Genomic DNA, 20,633 nt, shown 5'->3' with positions numbered 1-20,633 from the left:
TGCAGATGTAGAATTAGAATGATGAAAATGAACTTGAAGGTCAATTTTCGCATTACTCTTTTTTGTGACGATAAAAATTGAAAACGGCAAGTACATTATAAAATGAACAATCTAAAGTACAACGAGAAAGTTGCATTTTACAATACCTTCACTTTGAAAGTAAGCGGTAGATTGGTATCTTGATGATACCTTCTAGTTGTGAAAAACCACCACCAGATTGTTGTACAGCTTTCTGTAATCAATAGATGTTCGTTTTTGAGGAAGGCGTTTCTCAACAGATTGCGCAAACAGTATGCTGCAATAAGTAATTTGTCACACTCACTTCAATTCATTCGTAGAAGATGGTGCTCAAAAAACTTGTGCCAAAAGTGCACTACTGTTTTACAAGGCCCTTCTGGTCTGACACAGTTCACAATCGAAATTCGTCTTTTGTAAATCCTGGAGTCATCTTTTGAGTGCAGCTTGGCAAGATTAAATGTTCATGTCATCCATAACGATGTATGCTGTCAGAATATAAGAATATGGAAGTTCATTTGGATGGGAATACAGATTCAGTCGGCTATGAAAGTTGCCTTAGCTTGTTCCACAAGTTTCTGCATGGGAGAAACTGACAAGTACAATTTGGGGAAATTTTGTGAACAAGCACGGACATTATTTCTTTCACATTTCTGCCAGTGTATACTGTAGACGTACAGAATGAAAATTCTAGAGATGTTTAAGGTGTAACGCTATCTTGTTGTCAAGAACTTGAAACAATGCAATGACGCTAGGGTGTGCTTATTGTTAATAAACTTATCTTTAATTGGAATTTTAGGTGAAATGTGCAAAAACAGATGGAGGAATATTCGGTACTCGTATCAGAGAAATAAACGAGAAAGAAAGCTTGGAACAGGTTCAGATGCCTCAGCAAAACCAAGAAAATGGGTTCTGCTTGATCACTTGGCTTTAAGAAACCTACATTTCGTGGCATTTTAAATGAAATTGTCAAGAGAATATGGAGAAATATTAGTAACTCATACCGGAGAAATATATGACATAAAATGGTTTCATTAGGTCCAAATGTGTCAGCGAAACAAAACAAATGCATTCTCTATCGTGTGATGACCACACGATTCTCGTTGCGCGTCGACAGAACTGGCGACTAGTCGCAACGCTCCCGGAGATATATGAGCCCAAATCTCGGAAACGGAGATCGATATCATTCTGATCTCAACTTTAAAAATAATTTCGATATGTTAGCTTCTTTTCATCCGCAACGATGTATGACCTAACGTGAACCATACGTAAAGTAGCCAGCGACCACATTTTTCACTGTACACAATTCAAATTTTATGCAGTAGGTTACTTGTAAATTAAGTATCGGAATAATTGTGACGAATATCGGAAAAATGGACACCTCATTATCAAGCTGTGATGTGAAACTGTAAGATACGCAAACATCAATTTTTTGTGCCTTTTACTTTCCTCACAATTGATAGAGAAGTAATATACAGCGAAAAAAACACGCAAAACCGGAAGAGATACTTTTCAATTTTTTAAAGTAAAAGGAGAATCTGTATCGAAAAACTGACTCTGGGAGCCGATGTAACTTTGTTTCATGAACATACAGTATTTTTTACAGCAAGAAAATCGGAATTCTTATTTTTCTTATGTATTTGAATCCGCCGCCGCCGACCGGGGCTTGGGAAACAGCGACGACTCCAGTCGTGTTGCGGCCTTGTCGCCGTCTGCCAGGGTGGGAAAAGAGGAGGGGGCAGCGTCGCAGTCGCAGCCAACTGTCGCGTCTTGCACAACGAACTTTAACTGCCGTGTGCGACCTGAACGACGGCTCACACATCCGCTGCCCTGGCGCCGCTTGGAGTGGACCCACTCTGCGCGCTGCGCCGTCTGAACTCTGCGTGCTGGATGTGCTCCAGTGTAGAGGCCATTCTGCGCCTCTCACTATCCCTAATATTTTTCAGTTTGATTAGGGTAGCACGATGACGTTGCGAGCTTTGGTATCAGATTTACGATTAGAAAATTTCTGGCTTGGTAGCCACTCTAAAACAGCCATGTGCACCTTGCGTTAAGCTGGATGGGTCTATTTGGCCCTGTAGTTCAACCTAATAGAATAGCAATAATTGTTGCATGACAGATTTTCGTTCTTAACACTCACTGATGTGATTTGATGTGTTCAAACACTGACTGCATCCGGTGGACTTAACATACTCCAAGTTAACGGACGGCCAGTTAATTCTCGCTGCGCATGTGCTCACGAAATTATTGTCTCATACCCTTCCTTCTGAGAATCTCAAGTTGCTTAATGCTTAAATCTTTTGACGAGTAGGTTTTATGTTAAATTAGCATGGATTCGGTATTCCATAGGTGCCTCCACATGTTCAATAATACTGGTAAGTTTATCTACATAGACACTTAAAACGTAAATGGATGTCTTTAATAGTGTAGTTGTTTTTGTGGTTTCATTATAAATGTTGTACTGAAATCGAGAATTCACACTTCCCGTTTACTATTGGCAAACAACTTTTACAAATAAGCAGAATTTTATTGCAAAGCAGGGTCATTTATTCAGGTGCAAATGCAGACAATTATATTGTAGGTATTGTTGCAGAGCAGAGAAGACCTTCCGTTGCGCAGGTAACATTTTTAATTTCAGGGTCATGAGGAACAATTTCTTTTGTATGTGTTTTAGGACGACCGAACGTTAGTTCCTAGGTAAGATAATTAACTGTTAAAGAACGGCAAAGAGTTGCTTATAACGTTTCATCGCTAAGAAATCTAATTAATTAACGGTAAAGTTGTTATCAATCCGAAAGCTAGTTTGAACACTGCAGAGCTCTCCTAGGTATGGTCCTATTGCAGGTGGTACACCCCGACATCACTGCGAGCCTTGACGCGTTTACTCAGCCAGCAATTCGGTTGCATACAGTTTGACGGGACCTTTGGATCTGTAGTGTAGCAATTTTGCCATTGAGGCAGCAACTAAATCTGAAAGAAAACCTATATTTTTCGAGGCAACTTTCTGTGTCAGAGCCAGATTTCATCGGTGCAGTATAACTTAAGTTTCCCGTAAATTACCTGTTGACTTTGCTGTCCCGAGACAGATAGATGCAGAATAGAAGAGCTCCAAAGTGGGGTGTGTATAAAATAGAAGTGTCATTGAATTCCTCAGCGCTGGATGAATTGCGCTACTTCAAACCTATCAGCACTTGGTGAAGGTGTAAAACGAAAATCGTATCCCAGCTATCATGCAAAGAAGTCAAACAGTAGTACATGTATGCGCATTTTAGGTACAAGTATTCACCTGTCTTGCTCTGCTCAGTTATCAGTGGGAGGAATTATTTTAAAAATATGTTTTACTTATATTTCTTTCTCCCTTTCTGTTTAGTGTTCTAAGGCCAAGTTTTCTATGTGATGGCAAACCTTTTTCGCCTTTTTCATCATTTATTAAAAAACATCAGCTGTTAATGACACAGGCAACAGATCAAATGACAAACATCTTCATACGAGTGCTATAGAATCTTTGAAGTAGTAAGAGGCAAGACAAGCTTTACATTAGCTGATTTTCTAAGACTACAACGTGGAAAACCGCAAGTAAAGTTACACGATCGTCACTTCATCATCAAACTCCACTTTCTGCTACAGTTAACTTCCTGCACCGAAGTGCAGTATGCTTGACAAAAGGCGCGTTACAACACTGACACACCAAAATCATCATTTGAAAATATAATTCGAGTGTCGTTTGGTGTTTCACTGCTTGAATGCAGAAACGAAGATAAATGTGAAAAAGTAACGTATGTCGGATGTGCATATTGTTCTGATACCCTTTGCTTTGACCACTTCACCGAAATCCGACACGCACTCTTGTTAGATAGAATATCGGCGCAACATTATCGGTTTAGGAGAAAAAGTTTGTTGCTAAAATAGCGTAATTATTTTAAGTAGGCGGGAATACAGCAATAAATCACGACATCGGAATGCGTGTTCTTTCGGTCCTATAGAAATGACGAAAAAAATCGCAACACCAAAATATAATTAATGAAGAGTGATTAAATTTCGGGAATACATTTGTCTAGGTAATGTATTTAAGTGATCAACATTGCAAGATCACAGGTTAATGAAAGGGCGAGATAAACTGTTATAAACGTGGAATGCTGGTACATTCATAATCGGTATAACCGGAAGAACGTTGAATGGAAGCATGCAAACGTGCATGCATTGTGTCGGATGTCAGTTTGTGAAATGGAGTTCCATGCCTCTTCCACTGGGTCGGTCAATACAGTTCTGGTTCTGGATGACGGTGCAGTTGTCAGACGATGATATCCCCTAAGTGTTCTATTGGAGACAGATCTGGTGATCGAGTAGGCCATGGCATGTCGACATTCCGTAGAGCTTGTTGGGTTATATCAGCGATATGTGGCGAGCGTTATCGTGTTGGAAAACAACCTCTGGTTCAAAATGGTTCAAATGGCTCTGAACACTATTGGACTTAACTTCTGAGGTCATGAGTCCCCTAGAACTTAGAACTACTTAAACCTAACTAACCTAGGGACATCACACACATCCATGCCCGTGGCAGGATTCTCTCGGTAGGACCACGTGACCGTCTAGAGGCCGGTCTTCTTGCGACCGCTGCCAGCAGTCACGTGCACTGGCTTACATTCCCGCCAAGTCTTTTTGCAGTGTTGCAGAGAATATCCAGCTTCTCGTAGTCCTAGTACAAGACCTCGCTTAAACTCAGTGACGTGTTGAGATTGGCGTATGTGTCCCCTTAAAAGCATTCTTGTTTTGTGCATTGAATAGCAGATTATTCGAACGCCTCTCGTGGTGAGACGAGCAGTTTTGTGAATCCCACTGTTGTTGGGATGAGCGATTTATATTCTGAACGTACTTAAATGCAGGTCTGGCCGATCGAGGGCAGACACTTTAAAAGGTTCCATGCCCTCTTTTTAATGTCTCTTCTCATGTTCATCAATTTTATTAATGTTCTGTGTCATTGCACGGTAGTAACAGACCGAATAAGGTTATTTTAATTAGAGTATTTGTACTGAGAGCTCAAAAAATTCTTTTCACTTGATTCTTAAACACGTTGGGTTACTTCCCTGGGAGGCCTGTGCTAGACAAGCAGCGGAGGACGCGGCACACGGCACTTCCGGCTGGGGGCTGCACTTCCCTGAATTCTGAGGGGTTCGTACAATATGCTTAAGCGCCTGGCGGAACGACTGACGTCGGTCGAGTTTCACCTATTGTATGCAGGGCGAAACGACCTGCGAGACGTCTGAGTGTCGCCGCAGTTTATGTGTTTACCGTTCCGACCGAAGATTCCTGGCACCGACTGACTGCATTGTCCTCTTTATTCGAAGAATACTTGTGGACCGTGCCCTGCTGGGCGCGGCTGTCTGACGCCAGATGGCCGGTGGTCAAGGCAGGTTGTTTTCGTAGCCAGTCAAACGGCAAGTTCGGTGCCCTCAGGTGAATAGTAGAGGCATGATTGGTCAACTTAAATTGAGGCTAGTTGACGTCATAAAGCCCTGCTCGAAATTGGAGGTAACGGTCGCTATTGGCGCGAATGATGTTCCGGGAAGTGTGGGAAAATTTTGGAATCAGTACTGAATGCTGATTCGCGGTTTTCGAGGAGAGTAGGGAGTTGAGCAATGCTGGCTTCGCTCTTGCATCGCATCACAGTGAATTTCGGGATCTGATCCTCGTCAGAGTCGGACAGTCCTGCGACTTGGTCGTTCTTTTCGGAAGGACTTAGAATTCTCGGATAGCCTTCGAGGTCAGGGGTTGACACAGAGTTGCTGCACGGCAGAAGTCGGCGCCTACATCAGCAGGACGCTGCCTACCGGCGGCGTGCTGCAGATTTCAGTACTGGTACAGTATTTTGCGCCTCCGGCATTGTATGACATCAATTTCATACTGAATTCCTCAGCAGCACGCGCGTTCGCTTTGCTACAAGTCCACCTTGCTTGTTTCTCCATGTGATCCCATTTGAGCTCTCACTACTAATTGCGATACTGCTTTATAGTCGGAAGATTAATATTTGATTCATTAGCACCTGCAGTCATTGTCGTCAATCTATTGCATCACAGAGAGGAGGAGAGCCTTGTTCTCGAGCCAACTTTTGTTCTCATAATAGTTCAGTGTACCCTATTTTTTAACCTACTGTTTGTGTCGACAATCACGTGCATTTATGTTCTGATGTATGATAAATCTCATTGTAATATTTAATCAGCATATCATTTCGTAGATATATGCAGAATTCCATTTCCTGTTGTTTGATATGATAAAGTTCTCTTTTTTTAGTAGATTACGGTTTTTATTAAATTATTGTGAGTGTGCACTCCTTATTTTACCAACTAGCAGGGTCCACCATCATTTCCTTCCGTTACCGTTGTGCGCATAATTAATTAGCTTGTAGATAAGGAGGGGGTCGAGTGCATGTCTCGTCCTCATGCAAAATTCGTCTGAATTAAAGACGTGCAAACTCTTCTCCACCCCGGCACCTCGCAACTTCCCTTGTTAGAAGCAAAGCAACGTAACGGATGAAGTAGTAAAGAGGCACTATTTACTGCCTTCTAAACACCGTTTGTTATGTTTCTATCTACATGCTTCTCCGAGGAAGGAAGTCTCAGTTTAATGACTTGTTTAGATAACACAGTTCCTATTCTTCCAGTTCTAAGCCGTGTGGTGAATTTACCAGACGACCTTTATCAAGAATATCCGCTATGAAGTTAGCTTTGGTCATAACTCCACTATCACTGCTAGTTCTGTTATACTGGTACTACTTTCCGACTTTTTATAATATGGACGGTCCCTCACAACCACACTTTTCAGAACTCAAAACACACGCAATTTTCGTGCCGGGTGTAAATGAAAACGACTACTAATGATAAGCGAGTCTTAGTAAACGAATGATACGCGAAGAGCACTGTAGCAGACTCATTTTCCAGGAGTAGTCGAGTGAGATGAAGTCTTCCACGACCTACAATTTCATATATCTGATTTTATTAGTTACTTATGCGGTCAATGCATTTCGTTCCGACGCCAATTAATTCTTTCGCCTCTTGTAAAAATTGGTTAATATGGGAAATGTCGAGCTGTGCAGCGGCCACAAATCCCCGTTAAACTGTAGGTCCCGTGGCAGCAGGCTGGGTAAATCATCGCAAACGTCGGAGTAAAGCAGGCGTACAGCGCATCAAGTAGAACCACGGCTACACTTTTTATAGCGAAGCAGGATCACGGACAGGTTGAAAATCTTAAACCCGGTGCGCACAATCGGTTGCTGACAGTACGGGCATTACTATCTTGTCAACACATATACAGTTTCTAAATTCAATAGTTGAGTTATTGGCTTTAACCTTTAACGTAAGATTATACCTCTTAACGAATAGGTGATGGCAAAATTTAAAATTTTTAAATTCGATCAATAATTATGTGAAACCAGCTGTGTACCCAGTGTTGCCAGATATGTATTTATTCCAGGCTGCTATTAGTTTATCTCATCCTTCCCCCCCCCCCCCCCCCCCCTCCTATCTGCCCATCTCATCCTCCCTCCCTATTTGTGTCAACCTCCTTTTCCCCTCTCCCTTCTTTCCTCCTCTTCCCATTATCTGCCCATTTCCTCCTACCTATTTCTGCCTCTCTGTTCCTTCACTTATCACTATCCATCTCTTCCTCATTCCTTTCCCTGTTCGCTTGCTTAGCTGGGTAGCTCAGCGTGCTCAGTTAGAGGGTTAGCTACCCTCTGCAACAAAAAAAACTGAGCGAACGGATCAACAAAGAACCTGAACGGCTGTCATCGGACGTCCGCTACGAACAAATTCATCGGCCAGTACAGAGCAAAATGAGATTAAAAAAAAAAAAAGAGTGGTTACGTGCTTGCCAACCATGCAGCGGGCCCGGGTTCAATTCCCGGCAGGGTTGGAGATTTTCTCCGCTCCTGGACTGGGTGTAGTGTTGTCCTAATCATCATTTTATCCTCATCACCGGCAGGCGAGTCGCCAAATGTGGTGTCGACTACAATAAGACTCGCATTCTGCGGCCGCACTTCCCTGGATGGGGCTTCCCGGCCAGCAATGCCATACGGTCATTTCATTTTTTTATTTCTTTCCCTGTCCATATCTTCCTCTCTCCTCTCTGTCCATATCCTCCTCTCCCTATCCGTGTCTATCTCCTCCTCCTGCCCCCTTTTCTCTTCACGTTATCATGGTCAATAGGACGCTTAGTTGAAATCGTTCCAGAAGTTGAGGCTGAGCTTTTCACCCGTAGATTTGCCCGCGTACGCTCATATCAAATACATTTCGCATGTAATTGTACATATAACTGGAAGACGGCCCGTAAAAATCTCGCTACAAATGTCTTATCAAAAGAAATAAAGGATCCCCGGTACAGAGTCGTTAATAACATTATACACTGAAGCGCCAAAGAAACTGGTAAAGGCAGGCGTACACGTTGAATACGGCGCTGCAGTCGGTAACGCCTGTATAAGACAACAAGTGTCTGGTGCAGTTGTTAGATCGGTTACTGCTGCAGGATATAGAGAGTTAAGTGAGTTTGAACGTGGTGTTCTAATCGACGCATGAACGATGGGACACAGCATCTCCGAGGTAGCGATGAAGTGGGGACTTTCCCGTACGACCATTTCACGAGTGTACCATGAATATCAAGGAGTCCGGTAAAACATCAAATCACCGACATCGTTGCGGCCGGAGAAAGATACTGCAAGAAAGGAACCAACGACGACTGAAGAGAATCGTTCAACGTGACAGAAGTGCAGCTTTTCCGCAAATTGCTACAGATTTCAGTGCTGCGCCATCAACAAGTGTCCGCGTGCGAACCATTCAACAAAACATCGTCGATATGGGTTTTCAGAGCCGAAGGTCCTTTCGTGTACCCTTGATGACTGGACGACACAAAGCTTTATGCTTCGCTGGGCTCGTCAACACCGACATTCGACTGTTGATGACTGGAAACATGTCCGCTGGTCGGACGAGTCTTGTTTCAAATTGTATCGAGCGGATGGACGTGTAGGGGTACGAAGACGACCTCATGAATCCATGGACCCTGCATGTCAGCAGGGGCTGTTCAACCTGATGGAGGCTTTGTAATGATGTGGGGCGTTTGCAGTTGGAGTGATATGGGATCACTGATACGTCTAGATACGACTCTGATAAGTGACACGTACGTAAGCATCCTGTCTGATCAACTGCATCCATCCATGTCCATTGTGCATTCCGACGGACTTTGGAAATTCTTATAGGGCAATGCGACACCCCACACGCCCAGAATTGCAACAAAGTGGCTCCAAGAACACTCTTCTGAGTTTAATGGCTTGTGCTGGCCACCAGACTCCCTAGACGTAAACATTGTTGAGCGTATCTGGAATGCCTTAGCACGTGCTGTTCAGAAGAGATCTCCACCCCCTCGTACTCTTACGGTTTTATCGACAGCCCTATAGGATTCATGGTGTCAGTTCGCTCCAGCTCTACTTCAGACATTGGTCGAGTCCATGCCATGTCGTGATGTGGCACTTCTGCGTGCTCGCGGGGGCCTTACGCGATATCAGGCAGGTGTAGCAATTTCTTCTGTTCTTCAGTGTATTTATGCATATATTTAACCTTCATCTTTATCGAATTTCGCCCTGCAGTTCCACTTTCACGCAGCTTAATGGTTATAGCTCATCTCCTGAACTATGTGCTGTGCAATGATATAATTTTGCGGGTACATTCAGTGACATATGCGATTACTGTCTGCAAAACCTGTTGGCAATGCAGTTCGTGGTAAAGAAGTAATAAATAGAAACGTAGCGCTTCAAGCGATAATTTTACTGCTTTAACTGCGAAAACGTAAGCGAGAAACTGTTTCTTTCACCATTTTGTGATTGTTGTCAGTGATAAAAGTTTCGTAACGCTTTAAAATTATGTGCAATGTTTGTACTGAGTCACTAAGTGTTCACATGCTAAAAAATACGGGATAACTAAAGTATGTGTATCCGAGCGTCACGGGCTGCACTCATTTGTCACCCCCACCCTTTTGACACTCTTACCCCACAGCGATCATTTTCGGGCAGTAAGTGATGTGTGTACCAAGTTTGGTTGAAATCGATCTAGTGGGTTAGAGGCAGATGTAGAACATACACATTTACAAACATACGTAGACACATATATACGTACATCCATATTTACAATATGTGTGGGTACTGAAAATCCAATTTTTGCTAACCCTGGAAGCCGTTAGATAGGGGTAATTTCCAAGAAAGTTTGCCTATCGAAGCCGGGGACTCCAAACGATTAATATCGAACGTGCCATTCTAAATCGATAAAACGACTGTGTTGAACGTGTTATAATAAATAATTTGTGAGTTGCTAGGGAAACAAACGATTTATGTCGGCAATAATCTGGGACTTCTGGTGTCGTAGACGTTTCCTCGGCCTATTGCCTCACGTGGAAGAATCTGATTCCATGTTTATGTAACGTAGAAAATTGTTTGAAGTTTTTTCGAGAATATGGACTAACGCAGAATAACGAAAGTAGAGACTGTGTAGACTGCGGTGGGACGAAGTCTATGAAAGTTTGTAAGAAGAGTTCTGATAGTGAAATACCTTTACAATTTCATTGTGCAAACTGTGGTAAACGAACGACTTTCGGGAAGAATACATGGTTCGTATGGCTCTGAGCGCTATGGGACTTAACTTCTGAGGTTATCATTCCCCTAGAACTTAGTACTACTTAAGCCTAAGTAACCTAAGGACACCACACACATCCATGCCCGAGGTAAGATTTGACTGTAGCGCCTAGAACCGCTCGGCCACCCCGGCCGGCGAATACGTGGTTTGACTATTCAAAATTATCGATTCAGTCCGGCATAATTCTTGTACCTTGCTGGATTAGGATCTACACCCTGGAAGAATTAGAAACTGACTATCTACCAATGCAATGTGCGACTATTTCGGGCTTTTCAGAGAAGCAATAGTGACGAATGACAGTGTACCGATCGATGGGCCAAATAAAGTTGTTGAAGTGGACGAGTCGCACATAGCAAGAAGGGAAAACCAGACATTTAAAGAATGAAATCGAACATATTTAGGTGCTCGGTAGTATAGAACAGGAGTCCCGGAAGTGCTTTGCGGTAAGTGTGTTCTCCAGAAACTAGGTAACTTTAGTCGGTTTGATAAAGCAGTTTATACTGCCCGTTATTAAATAGATTACAGACGACCTTCAGTCCCACAAGACACTGAGAGCATAAGGATTAAACCACGAGTTCGTCAACCATTCTGCAGCTTTCTTGTCTTCCGACGACCCCAGTGTGCACACGCTCCGCGCGGGACTAGCCGAGCGGTCTCAGGCGCTGCAGTCCTAGACTGCGCGGCTGATCCCGGCGGAGGTTCGAGTTCTCCCTCGGGCATGGGTGTGTGTGTTTGTACTTAGGATAATTTAGGTTAAGTAGTGTGCAAGCTTAGGGTCTGATGACCTTTGCAGTTAAGTCCCATAATATTTCACACGCATTGTGCACACGCAGATCATCGAGCAGCTGTGTAAATCTGTGAATTCTTCCATTAAAAGAGAAGGGCGTCCAGGCGAAAGAGACAAACTCTACTTGTTCCAGTATCTGCATTTCCATGACTTGCGGTTGCAAGGAAAATTTGACGCATGTGACACTCTACCCACATTTTTGCGTGACATAGGCAGAACCTACCCAGGTTACGGCAAAAAGGGAATGCTTCCCGTAGCATACACATCAAATTGACTTTCTCGTGGCAACGTCGACGACGAGTGAGGTAAGTCGTTTCCTTTGTAATTACAAGTATTTTAATCGACGCTCTTCTTTTGTCGTTCCTGTACTGATCACTGTAAACATGCTCATAACGTCCGTCACCGTAGCCGTGAGATCGATTTAGAATCGCACGTTCAACATCTATCGTCTGGAGCCTCCGGCTTCGACAGGCCAAGTTCTTGGAAATTACCGACGTAGGCATTCTGCAGCTACGATAGCATTACCATAGCCGTTCAGTAAAAGCGTTTCAGAGTGGCTGCTTTTCCAAAAAGCATTTTGCCTACGCTCCAAGAAGCCATAAGCAGAATTGTCAAAAACTCACCAATAGACTCCGCCGAATACGCACACACCTACGTCTCGAACGGAGCGCCCCGAAACTTCGACTGAAAACCATGTAACAGAGGACCGCAGTCACATTGTCACGTTACCACAGAAACGTAAACAAAATTGCGGTACGTTTATTGGTCGTGACAGACGCGGCGCAGCCGTCGGCCACGCCCACTTCACGGCGGATCCGCTCGGTTCTTCTGCCAGCGACTGGTTGCTCTCCAGGCTGCGCCCACCTTACACGAGTTGGAGAGCCTTCGACAGTCACAACACATCGTGGTGCCAAGGGGACGCTACACTGTGGTGCCACAGCAAGTGAGCAAGTGACGCGCCGCTAGAAGTACGGTCTGAATGGATGTGAGTGCAATAGGCACCTGAAAGCGGCGTCCAGCTTCGTGCCGTGTTGATGGACTTCCGAAAGGTGTTTGGTGTAATTCCTCATGTCTATTAATGAACGAAATACGTGTTTACGCAATATCAGCCCAGCTTTATGACAGGACACACAATGTCCGTCTTAACGGAGAGAAATAGTGAGACGTAAAATTAGATTCGTGTGCATCCCACTGGACCTTATACATGAGTAGGGACTTCAGAAAGCGACTCACGCATGTTGTCCTTCGGCAGGACGACTGATCAACAAGAGTGGTGCACTACCAGAAAAGAGTGCGTTTTCCTGGTCTCCTGCAGACTCACATCTGCTGCGATGCTGCTAACGGGTCAACCATACTGTGGGAGTGAGATGGCGCGGCAGCTGTAAATGTACGGAAAGTACACAGGACAGCAGGCTCCTTGTTGGCAAGACGTCTAAACTGCACACAGATGCACCGTCAAATTCTGGCAGTATATGGACCAGAGGCAGTCTCACGTCTGTCCGTAGTAAAATGGTACTAACAAACTGACCGAGGCCGTACAGACGTGGGTATTGGTGATCGGGAAGTTCAAGTCTTGCACTATGCGACTTTCGGCTTATCAGCAAGCTGAAAGAACATTTGGGAAGACAGAGAGATTCCAAAATGAGGAATTTCACAGAGTGGTTACCGAAAGGCTCCGTGATCAAGGAGCGGATTTCTGTCGACGAGGAAGTAAATGATTGATGACTATGTTTTAAAGTAGTGTCCTGCATCTGTGTCACTTTGAAATGTAGCGCAGCATTCAGTAAAACTTACCTGACCTGTGAAAATAATGTGTAGCGTACTTTTTGAAGTATGCTTGCAGGATCATTGCTGTTCACATTAACTACATGTGTTTAACAGTTCCTATACAGGCTTCCACGTGATGTGAGACCGTTTCATCATCGAATCACTTTGAAATGCCCCACTTCACGCTACGGTTTGTCGTGGTACGGCTGCACAACATGTGCATCGAGGACATTATCAGACCACCTCAGCCCACCACATTACATCACTAGGAGGACAGAGCCACCATGATCACTGCTTTGGTATCAGATTGATATCAAATTAATTATGCAAATTAATTAATTGATCAATTAAATACCCCGACCCCAAATTACGTTATGGGTTTTCCCCAGCCGACACACAACTCCCTGCCCTGTCCCCCTCCCCTTCACACCCCTCCCTCTCCCTCTTCCTCTGCCCCAACTGTCCTATTGGCGAGCATTTCGAATTTTGGCGGGAAATTAAAAAATAGCGGGAATATCTTTGTCTCAAGGCTGTGATGACATCACACCCCAACCCCCTTCCCCACCCAGTAATTGGCGGGAAATTCAAATTTGTGAGGGAATTTTTTTTTTCTTCCACTCTATGACCAGAACTGGTGGGGAAACTTCAGTCTATGCTGATCGGTCGTTGTGGAAGCATTGCGATCTGTTCAGTCACCAAGATGAGCTTAAAGGCTAGAGGGATTTCAGTAGCTCTATTACATATACGGATTCGAGGGAGGACTGTAGCCATCATATAGGTAGACCTCTACACAGGAGACAGAAGACTATGATAATGGAGAAGACTATGATTGTTGTGTCTAGACAAGACAGCCTAGGCACAATGAGAGGAAGCCGAAAGGCACGCGCTAAGCCAAAGAGGGTGTGTGAGGTCTGAAACAGGATACGTAATGATTGCTATAAAGAAAAGTATGTAGCTTCTGTAATACTTAACTTTAATCCATCCTTGTGGAGATTGTGGCGATACAAGTGAGACTCTTTAGATACATGCAATGTTACTAATGGCGCCTTGCTAGGTCGTAGCCATGGACTTAGCTGAAGGTTATTCTAACTATCTGCTCGGCAACGGAGCGAGGCTTCGTCAGTGTAGTCGCTAGCTACGTCGTCCGTACAACTGGGCCGAGTGCTAGTCCGTATCTCGAGACCTGCCTTGTGGTGGCGCTCGGTCTGCGATCACACAGTGGCGACACGCGGGTCCGACATGTACTAATGGACCGCGGCCGATTTAAAACTACCACCTAGCAAGTGTGGTGTCTGGCGGTGACACCACAATGATAATGGAGAAGACTATGATAATGGAGAAGACTATGATAATGGAGAAGACTATGATAATGGAGAAGACTATGATAATGGAGAAGACTATGATAATGGAGAAGACTATGATAATGGAGAAGACTATGATAATGGAGAAGGCTATGATAATGGAGAAGGCTATCATAATGGAGAAGGCTATCATAATGGAGAAGGCTATCATAATGGAGAAGGCTATCATAATGGAGAAGGCTGTCATAATGGAGAAGGCTGTCATAATGGAGAAGGCTGTCATAATGGAGAAGGCTGTCATAATGGAGAAGGCTGTCATAATGGAGAAGGCTGTCATAATGGAGAAGGCTGTCATAATGGAGAAGGCTGTCATAATGGAGAAGGCTGTCATAATGGAGAAGGCTGTCATAATGGAGAAGGCTGTCATAATGGAGAAGGCTGTCATAATGGAGAAGGCTGTCATAATGGAGAAGGCTGTCATAATGGAGAAGGCTGTCATAATGGAGAAGGCTGTCATAATGGAGAAGGCTGTCATAATGGAGAAGGCTGTCATAATGGAGAAGGCTGTCATAATGGAGAAGGCTGTCATAATGGAGAAGGCTGTCATAATGGAGAAGGCTGTCATAATGGAGAAGGCTGTCATAATGGAGAAGGCTGTCATAATGGAGAAGACTGTCATAATGGAGAAGACTGTCATAATGGAGAAGACTGTCATAATGGAGAAGACTGTCATAATGGAGAAGACTGTCATAATGGAGAAGACTGTCATAATGGAGAAGACTGTCATAATGGAGAAGACTGTCATAATGGAGAAGACTATCATAATGGAGAAGACTATCATAATGGAGAAGTGTAGGAGAAAGAAGCAGAATAATTGGGTTCAGTAGATTGTTGCAAAGCAGTGGGATAGAGCAGAGATGCATGTTGCAACCAATACATGCTCATGCACATGCAAAAACTGCGAAGATATTCCACATGAAGCATTCACTCTTCCAAAATGGAAAAGGTGGGCACTTGATGCTAACTCACTTCATTGGAAGCATATTTGTACATATAATATATACCACTAAATAAATGTCGGGTGCCGGCCGTTGTGGCCGAGCGGTTTAGTCTGGAACCGTGCTGCTGCTACTGTCGCAGGTTCGAATCCAGCCTCGGGCATGGATGTGTGTGCTGTCCTTAGGTTATTTAGGTTTAAGTAGTTCTGATGACCTCATATTAAGTCCCATAGCGCTCAGAGCCATCTGAATCAAATGTCGTGTGACTAGGGCCTTCCGTCGCGGGTGCAAGCCTTCCGATTTGACGCCATTGCGGTGACTTGCGCGTCGATGGGGATGAAATGATGATTAGGACAACACAGCACCCAGTCCTTGAGCGGAGAAAATCTCCGACCCAGCCGGGAATCGAACTCGGGCCCTTAGGATTGACATTCTGTCACGCTGACCACTCAGCTACTGTATATACATCACTGAAGCGCATCAACTTCTCATCCCCATCCACTTCCCCCTCCAACATCCCATCCTCTCATCCAATCATCAGTCACTCACTATCCTTGGTGCTATGAGGAATGTGTTTTGTTGAAGAGCTGCTGATGTCTGACCAAGAGGTCTTTAATAGCAACGTTGTCTGTAAGCATACTGCCGAGGACTGCGACTGTAGCCTCCTACATGCAGAATGGAAGGAAGTTACGTTGCACGACTGCCTAAAGAAGAAGAGGAATACTGTCATGCAGGTAACGGCTACGCAACGAAATGACATCAAAATGCTTTCTGCATGTCAGGCAGACTGCTGCTGTTGTTATAGCTGATTGCCATTTTTCAAATGTCCAGTCAGTTTTCCACTTCACAAGAGACGTCTGCCTCCAATCTAGATGACCAAGCAATTGGTCTATAACACAAGTATGCCACCAGAGGCGCTCGAAACTGGCAGGAGCCAATAGTAAGGCAGTATCCGATGACATCGTTGATATAAGGTGGGCCCAGAAGCTTTGCAGCCTCAGCTGCAGTCAGTCAGTCAGACTGAAGCGCCAGCTGAGGTCGTCCAGTGCTGCCCATCCACAGCAGTAGCAATGGAATAGAACGTCGTTCTGATGGAGTCTTTGTGCTGCTTTATCGCTTGTAACGGTTGTTCTTCTTTGTTCATTTGTGGATGCTGTATCCTCCAGTCTGTTGGGACCTGCAACAGCAACATGTCCAAGCCTGTAGGGACCTGCAGCTGTGGCGTATCCGACATGTCGGGACCTGCAGCTGTGGCGTATCCAACATGTCGGGACCTGCAGCAACAGTAGCACCCTGGGATCCAGTCGTGCACCTGGTCAGCTTGTTAAAGCAGGGCAGTGAGCTGTTATTGTCGATTGAAGACATCCAGCCAGTCCCTGACTCGTGAAGTGCACTGGGGGGGGGGGGGGGGGGGGGGCGGCTAAAGAGCATGACACAGGCTGGTACTAGACCCCATCATACGCGCCATTGCAGAAAATCCCAGAGATACTGTATGGATATAGTGAGGATATAGTGGATGAGAAGATACCAATTACGCCTGTGCAACGCTTCTGTTCTCTTCAGTATACAATTTAACCGCTAGTGGTTCGAAGCGTTTGCATATTGCTGTAGAAGCATTCACAGACGAGTGGGGTGTTGTGATAGAGATCGAGAATGCGGCTAAAACCGTTAAAGCGCAGTTTACGGAGGCGGAATGTGATGAATTGCGTCGTGGAAAAGTCTACATCAAGCAGAAGTTAACCATCGAGTATCATCTGAGCCATTTTCCTTCGGACATTTACTCTGGTGTTCTAACTCTGTCCACTACAACAGTGTACGATGACTCTGCACTTCATGTGAAACCGGCTACACATCCATTGTCTACAGCACTCCACCGTTACAAACTTGTTCGGTCTACAGATGGTGCTATCCATTGTGTTGGAAAGACTGAACAGATGGCTGCCTTGTGGTAATTCTGTGTATAGGGACATTACAGAGTATCTCCATATGAACAGCGTGCTTGTAGACGATTTCGAAGAGAGGGTCAGTATGGTGTCAACAGAAACTAATGTACTGCCAATAAGTTTGAGAGAAATACGTAATCAATTCTGTGCTTGCTAGAAGGCTTTATTTTCTATATTCTGTACTGGTGCGAAGATAAATCAAAAACCTCTTGATGCAGTGCAGCCTGTGTATGATTACTGAATAAAAATGTATATAAGCATTGTGGTGTCACAAGGCTTAGGCCTGTCCCACCCCTCATTAAATCGACCAAGACTTATACGAATAATTGAAGGGGTTGGAGAGATATAGTCATAAGCCACATCGAAGTAGTTTCGAGATACAGCGAGTTTAAAGTTCCACGGAGGTCTGAAAATGTTTAATACAAAACAGAAACCTTATTTTTACTGCAAACACTTGCTTAATACTTGCAAAGCATGTTGTTAAATAGTCAATTCTCTGCATGCTATAAAATATTAATTTTATAATGATTCTAATTAAGATGTAGTCAATGGTGGCTTATGGCTATATCTCCCAAAAAATTGTTTAGAACATAAAGTATGCATTTGTAAGGATTTATTTTAACTACCCATACACAGCAAGCAGAATATATAATTTTTACACATAATATATACATATCAGGTATAAGAGATGTATAAATTAATTTTTCATTGATACAGTTACATCAAGGAAGTTACTCTACCTCATCATTGTACACATTATTTCCAGTACATGACCGAAAAAAATCTTGATTTGCTGCAGGTATGTACGGCATAAGAGACAGTACATCATCAATTTTTTTCTGGTTAATTGGTAGTGGCTTTCTGTACTTTATTGGCAGCTAATATGGATATGGTTCAACTAGCCTTCCTTTCTTTTTGACATGAATATCCACTGACATGAAAGCTCCTATGTCTGAATAAGAGTGCTTTACGCTTAGCTTGAAGGGATCTTCAAACTCAAACATAAATTGAGTAGCTTCTCTGAAATGGTGGGGATCTCCAGACGTGGATTTTGTACGTTTTGAAATCAATGTCTTCAGGCTTTCTAAACTTCTGAAGTCTTCTCTTTCCATTTTAGTTACAATGGAATGTTTTGGACTCGCAGATTTTATTACTTCTGCCAATTCATCTGGAGTGTACACTATTGGATGTCTGTTTCTTGCATACCGTTCAATGCGGCCAAAATCACGATCGCAAGGTAGCATTGTGTGACCTACCACAGAGAAGTAATGCTGGATAGAATCAAATGTTTTGGTAGCAACAAGGGACCTTTACAAAGCAATAATAATCCAATTCTTTGCCTGACCCTTGCAGTTGTCTGTAATTATGTGGAGATCTTTTGTCTGAGGATTAGTTATCTCCAAGTACTTCAATAAGCAGCTCCCAACCTCATCTGAACCCCGTTCTCCATCTTTCTCGCTCCACAGAAACATATAACCCTTATTTGATCCACAATCGTGGATACCATAGTTGTATGTCCATATTTTCCTCTTGTAAAATGCTGGACCAACTGTTAGTTTAGGTGTTGAGAACGTTTGCTGCATGTCCATTGCTATCACATTATGCTCTTTCGAATTTTCTTTAGCCATAGCAGTTAAAGACGCAATCATATTTTGTCCTCTGTCAGCCTTTTTGAGATGCAGGTCATATTGTTGTTTCTTTTCTGTGACTTCTTCTGCATTTAATTATGGGTTATTTATTGCAATTAGAAATCCATCACATTTTGAACAGGTGTCACTTTTGGGTAGTTTGAAGCCTATGTTAAATTCAGATACGAAAATTTTTCTGAATTTACTTTCAGATACTGCAGAAACCTGCTTTTCCTTGCAGTATTCTGAGTATTTATCTCGAAATAAGGAACCAATTCTGAGATCACAATCCAAATACACTTTATTGGGGTTCTGTTGCCTACTGTAATGACTGTTATATTTAGGTATGGCATTGAGAAATTCTCTAACACACTGTACAGCTTCGTCTTGAAATTTATGTGGGTAGTTTCCAAGTTATACTGAAAGAAAAAAAAAAGATGAGCTTATATCCTCTTCCTAATAGAAATATTTGTATACTACTCAGTTTGAGTACATCCCTAACTTATAGCACACAGTAACATACAAACCTCTTCCATCTTCTTTTGGGACTGCAAATCCCTGCTGCATTTGATGTTGCAGATTCCTCACTCTTCGTGCATGTATCTGTAAGCCATGAACCCTTAGGAAAGCTTCCTTTGCAAATCATGACTTCTCTCCCGCATACCCTCACATTATAAGAAAATGTAACATCCCTGGATGATATTTTCTTGGAAGTCTTTTTTGGATAGCTTTGAAAAATTACGACAAATATAACAAAATGAAATAAATATACAAAATATTATACCATTTGTATTTAAATAGTGAACAAACCTCCGCTTTTTCGGTTCCATTTTCATACTGCTCATCAGGTAAGTATTCTGGGCATTCAAGTTTCTTATGTCCCAAAATGAATGAAAAATATTTTCTTCCTCTCTAAGCAGTTCTGTGAAGCATTTATTTAAATAAGTACAGGGACTTCCTATAGTAGCAGCCTGAACAGTCTTGTGGGTTTTTAAAGACTTATACTACTGACCAGCATTTCGTAGACGTTTTGCTTTATTTTTCTTCCACTGATCTATATTTCGCTTTCTTTTCCGTGAAGGCTTTCGTTTTTCGGGTGATTCTTCATTTATTCTACTTATTTCAAGCTATAATATGAAGAGCAAAATAGTCTAAGAATTTGCGTGAGATATAGTCATAAGCCACACAAAACATTAAATTTCGCTAAAATCACGTTAATGAGAAAATATTTTTTACACGACTTTTGCCTTTGAAACTACATTATTGCACCATTAAGCAGTAATATGAATGTGCCCATCAAGTTTCATCATTAACACACAGGATGGCTGTCAAATGCGTTGGCAATGTTGAGAGAAACAAAGTCACAAGCCACAGGACATTAACCACCAGAAATAAACAGTTTTATATACTTACCGAAACATCATCTGAGCTGGAACTGCTGGTCGATGGATGCCAAGATTAATCACTGTCGGGATCCAAAGGGTAAAGCTCTTCATTTCCACTACTGTCTGTGTCAAATATGCG

General features: G+C 43.2%; 1 protein-coding gene across 1 annotated transcript; it reads left to right on the top strand.

Moving 5' to 3' along the window:
* Positions 1-14,548: 14,548 nt before the first annotated feature.
* LOC124622781 lies at positions 14,549-15,427 on the top strand. Its single transcript, XM_047148574.1, has one exon. It carries the CDS (start codon positions 14,549-14,551, stop codon positions 15,425-15,427), a length of 879 nt encoding a protein of 292 aa, XP_047004530.1.
* The last annotated feature ends 5,206 nt before the right edge of the window (positions 15,428-20,633 follow it).

The sequence above is a fragment of the Schistocerca americana genome, chromosome 7 (genome assembly GCF_021461395.2).
Source record: "Schistocerca americana isolate TAMUIC-IGC-003095 chromosome 7, iqSchAmer2.1, whole genome shotgun sequence".
Lineage (NCBI taxonomy): Eukaryota > Metazoa > Arthropoda > Insecta > Orthoptera > Acrididae > Schistocerca > Schistocerca americana.
Note: the sequence above shows the minus strand (reverse complement) of the source record. Positions and strands in the feature narration are given on the sequence as shown.